The 5,380-nt window shown below is 43.1% G+C and overlaps 1 protein-coding gene across 1 annotated transcript; it reads left to right on the forward strand.

Moving 5' to 3' along the window:
* Nucleotides 1-645: 645 nt before the first annotated feature.
* On the forward strand, nt 646-2,186 carry N7533_003749 (uncharacterized protein; the record flags this gene model as incomplete). Its single annotated transcript, XM_057100399.1, has 3 exons — nt 646-1,079; nt 1,209-1,345; nt 1,405-2,186. 3 exons carry the CDS (start codon nt 646-648, stop codon nt 2,184-2,186), a joined length of 1,353 nt encoding a protein of 450 aa, XP_056960029.1.
* Between the last annotated feature and the right edge of the window lie 3,194 nt (nt 2,187-5,380).

Here is a 5,380-nt window from a genome sequence, read left to right on the forward strand (position 1 = left end):
AATCCAGCAAGGCTACCCCATGATGCTCTTTTTAACAATCCTCATCATATGCTAGAGATATGTGTAAAAGCCTTGGTAACCGAAGGCCGGTAATTCCTCTCCCAGTATTTTGCGCTATTCCTTGGGATCTGGTACGTCAGTAGTTGGAACCAGATGCCATGGTATTTTTGGCTTTACCCACAGCGCTAATACGGATTCGGTTATACTCAAATAGTTTCTTGCTAAGAGGCGTCCTAATGGTTGAAGTTGACGCTCCCCGGCGGCGGTGGGAACAGGCTCGAATAACACCGAAGCGGATTTACATAGAGCAGTTGTTAACGTGTTTCATGGGTCGGAGTACGGCAGCCGATAGTGAGGCAGGGGCCAAAATTCCTGACCCAATCATTAGCCTCACCGAGATGAGCTCCGCCTGGATTGACCGCTAAGTACACCACCAACCAGATCTCCGTATGCTCTATCAATAGCGCAGTAGGGGTACGTTTTAGATAGAGTGGTGTTGGTCAGTTAGACCGAAACCTCCAAAATGCCAGATTTTCCAACATTCTTCCAGATTTTGGTTCACCATACTAAACTTTACGAATCTTCGCCAGTTTTGAGAGCTCAAATCTCTAAGATACGCCTTTTTGACAAATCTGGCCTTCTACCATGCCTGCTGGACGACCCCAGGTCAACATGGAGCCCTATAAGGACCAAATCATTGTGCTCCTGACCCAGAAGACGCCTATTAATGTTATACTAGACATGTTGCACCAAAAAAACGGTCTCCAAATATCTCCTAGAACATTCAAGCGCCGTACGCAGGCCTGGGGTATCCAGCGACGAGCACCCACAGGCATCACCAATAACAGACCCTTACAAATACGCGTCGAGACACTCATCTGTGAGGGTAATCTGTCTCCGAAAGAGATACTCGAGGTTCTCGCCCGCGATGGCACCCCTATCTCCAACGACTCGCTTAAGCAAATCCGTAGGCGGCTTGGTATACGCCTTCACATTGATGATAAGGACGAGCAGCGTCAGCAGGAGGACGAGATACTAGAGGTACTGAAGGAGGAACAAGGCTTTGGGCTTATTGAAGGGTACGGACGGGGTCATCTTTATGCCCACTTACGCCGTCATGGGCATATCTATGCGAGAGACTGAATCTTCGATATTTGGTGTTCTTTGCGCCCCGATGCTCTTGAGCGTCGTTTGACCAATCTCCAGAGGTCGCGCGGTGCCTATAAATGCCCTGGGCCAAACTTTGTATGGCACATTGATGGATATATGAAGCTAGAGCCTTATGGGATCGAGATATATGCTGCGATTGATGGATATTCGCGTTATGTTACCTGGTTCTATGTTGGTATGCGCACCGCTATAGGGTCATTCTAAGGTCTTTGAGTATCTGACTGTCTGCCCTAGGTATAAGCACGCGAACTAGTTTCAGCGTTCTCCGTCAATATATAGATACATTATCGGCTACTGGCTTCCAACCGCGCACTATCCGCTCCGACCTAGGCACTGAGACGATGCTGATCGCCGATGCTCACTATGCATTACGGAAAGCCATTGATATCGATCCAATGCTTCAGTTTTCTGACTGCTTTTGGTATGGCCGTAGTGTCCAAAATCAACGCATCGAGTCCTGGTGGGGACAGCTTACAAGCTCTATGAATTTCGTGTGGCGTGAGCTCTTTATTTGGCTACAGGACCAGGGCCACTTTCAGGCGACTATCCCTGACCAGATTGCTCTTCTTGCTGTATATATGCCTTCTATTAAGGACACATGCGCGGAATTTGTACTGACATGGAACTCCCATCGTATAAGGAAGCAGAAAGGACGCCCCTATAGTGTTCCAGGCAAGCCATGGATGAACTACTACTATCCAGGGCAGGATACTGATGGACAGGATATCAAGGATTACCAGCACACGCTTGACCCTGCTATGCTTAGTGCTATGCGATATGACGTGGATGGCTGGGATGCTGACGAATATCTCCCCAGGCATACTATGGAATGGCGCCATACTCAGTTGCTACAAATGCAGTTTGACCCTGAAAGGCCACCAGTACGAGACGGCACCCGCCCATATGTGGAGATCTACCTTCGGCTACGAGAGCGAGCCGTCTATCATACCCAAATAGGTGCTATTCCGATCCTATCACTGTGCGAGAAGCCCACTATGTCTTCTGATTGGGCATAAAATTAAGGGAGCGGCTTGCAGGCTTGGCTTATGTTAGAGGTAAAAGTGGAGATTAATAAATATCAAGCACTAGTTCTGTCAGAACTTTATTATTCTAGGGATTGTAGAAGATATTATAGTATCTCCTGACGTCCTAGAATCTCCTAATATCCTAGTATATCCTATTGAGCATCTTCTACAAAGTACTACCCACCAAATGGCCTATTATTCCAGCGACACGCCTGATCTAGTCGATTTGACAGGGCCATATGACGATTCACCATCCTCCTCCTCCACCTATACTACTGGCCAAGGAGCAGCACCGACAAGACCCCCCTCAGCTTATACCGAGCCATGACCTGCTTCCTAACCCTATAGTATAATACACCAACGAGTGGCAGGTAGAGTTCGCAAGCGAGAGATAAAGAGGACTAGACCAGGACACATTACTAGGCCTGAGCCACCACAGCAGGCCCCAACTCTTATCCACTTCTGTCTCTGGCGAAGACCATCACTGGAGAGAAAATCATGGACGTTTGAGGAGCTTAGTGAGTTAATATATCGATGTTATTTAGTTTAATCAAGGTAGGTTTCAATTTGCTAATAGACACTTCAATATAGGTGATGTTTCCCAGTGGGTTCCTCCACAGACAATTTACGGCTTTAACGACTTTATTACAAAACATCTTCTGCCTGCGCTTAGTCCTGATCTCGGGGTATACTCAGAAATGTCTACTGATCGATATCAGTTAGCTACAGGCCTAAAAGGTCAAAAGGGCAAGAGGGAGCCATATATCCTATCCGCTACTGAAGATTACATGCGATGTACTACAAATCTCTGCGAGTGTTTTGATTTGGCTGGTGGAGCTCGTCAGATTTATGTTGTTATTATACGTGAGGAGGAACAGCTTCATATCAAACCTGAGCCTATAATGAGCCGCGAATCGAGCTTGGCCAGCGACATTAGCAATTGCACGACCCTCCCACCACCAGAACAGCCGGCTACTGACGCTAGGAGAGAGGCTACTTTAAGGGCTACTCCTCAGCGGCAGGTTACGCCACATCAGGATACACCGCAGCTAAGAGATCCTTCAAGTACGCTGCGACGTGGTGGTGCAAGACGCAGTGGCACCAGAGGCCCTCGGGTAGAAGCATCACCGGCTATATCACCACCACGTACGCGTAGTAGGGCCTCTAGGGGTATGAGGGCAGGTTAAAACTATTCAGAAACTGCATATTTGGGCGATTTTGAGCACCTACAAACAATCAGAGTTAGTTAACTCATAGTATAGTAAATGAGAAGGCAGGATTTTAAAGATATAGTTTTATGCATCTAGAATTCCAGAGGCCTTGGTCTAACTCTGTCATGACCTCTGAATAGAGGCACACTTTTTGCCCTTCTCCAGAAATACTTGCTTAACATATTTTGGCAGAAATATACAAGCCTAGGGTATGAACCTTCCATATTAGGGCTAGTGACCTTTTCTGCCGGCATTATTTGAATTTTGGCCCCAACCTCTCTATCGTCTGCCGTAGGTCGGAGGGCCACCCGTGCTGGAGGGCCACCCGTCTCCACAGACGCGTCGCGTGTAGCAACCTCCTTTTTGCAACCATCGCGATGCCACCAATTCGCCATGAAAAGCGACAAAAATTGATTGAACAAGAGGGCAGAATGGAATTGGCCATCCAGGCCCTAAAAAACAAAAAAAATTTCATCTATTCGTGAAGCTGTGCGGGTTTTCGGTGTACCGCGTACAATGTTGCAAGGACGGCTGAATGGTCGTACCTATTACCTAATTGCACGTATAAATAATATGAAATTGACCGTAATTGAAGAGGATTTATTGGAAAATTGGATACTGGACCTTGATTTACGTGGTAAAGCCCCCTCGTATGCTATAGTAAAGGATATGGCTAATATATTGCTTGTAGAGCGGCCTTACACTAGTAGTATTATTACTATGGGCAAAAAGTGGGTATACTAGTTTGTTAAACGTTGGGATGCCCTTAAATCTAGGTTTTTACGTCGATATAGTGTATAGTATGTCTTATGTAAAGATCCGAAGGTTATAAAGGAGTGGTTTTGCCTTTTGGCCGATAAAATTGCTAAATATAGTATACTCGACGATAATATCTACAATTTTAATAAGACTAGGTTTGTAATAGGGATTACTAGTACTTTAAAGGTTATTACTAGTAGGGATTTCTATAGGAAGTGAAAACTCCTATAGCCTAGTAATCGTGAGTAGATAACTACAATTAAATATATCAATCTAAACAAAGTACTACCTCTAACTATTATCTTTAAGACTACAAACTTAATATTAGGCTAGTTTAATACCATACTAAGAGACTGATACTTTAAAGTTAGTAATAATAGATAGATAACTAATTCTATAGGTCTCTTATAGCTTAAGGATTGCTTTATTTTGTATATTATTAAGAGGTAATATAGTACCTATTCGCTACTAGTTATAGATAGTTATAGGAGTTACCTTACCCTAGAATTTAATATAATCTGCATAGTAAATAATATTATTATAATTTATATGCCTACGCACTTATTATATCTATTATAACTACTAGATATTAGTTATTTTAGTATATTAAAGCACTTCTATAGCCAATATATATAGGATATAGTCTGTGTAAGTACTACCTATATTAATAAGCTTAATTTCCTTAATATCTATCCTATATTATATATAGTAACCTATAGAAGCTCTGTTATTATTATAAGCTTTACAGACTCTGGTATAATACTATATTTACTAGAGAGAGTACTACAAAAGCTTAATATACGCCCTCCAATACCTATACTACCACTATCTCGAGGTAGTAATAGTAGCCACGAATTTGTGCTATATACGTTATACAAATCAGTCTATTTTAGACGTTAGATATCGTTAATTTAACAACGAATTAAGCAGGCTTTATTTATATATGATAATAAAATACAACGACAACTAGAGCAACTAAGCAGGGGGGGCACAAAGTATAGTAAATAAAGTAGCTATTATAGTAGCTAATTATATGTATGTAATAGCTGAAAATGCTAGAAAGCAACGCAATTATACAAAACCTAGTACCCAATTAGCCTATGAAGGTAGTATTACTGTGGAGAATATGCAAATCTGTCTACAATTAGCACATAAGACCAATATAGCCACACTATTGGCACCTCCACACACAGCGAGACCGGCCAATGAGAGGGT

This window comes from Penicillium manginii (assembly GCF_028828005.1).
Source record: "Penicillium manginii strain IBT 31320 chromosome Unknown utg000004l:1.0-7231830.0:1.0-7236170.0, whole genome shotgun sequence".
In the NCBI taxonomy this organism is placed as follows: Eukaryota; Fungi; Ascomycota; class Eurotiomycetes; order Eurotiales; family Aspergillaceae; genus Penicillium; species Penicillium manginii.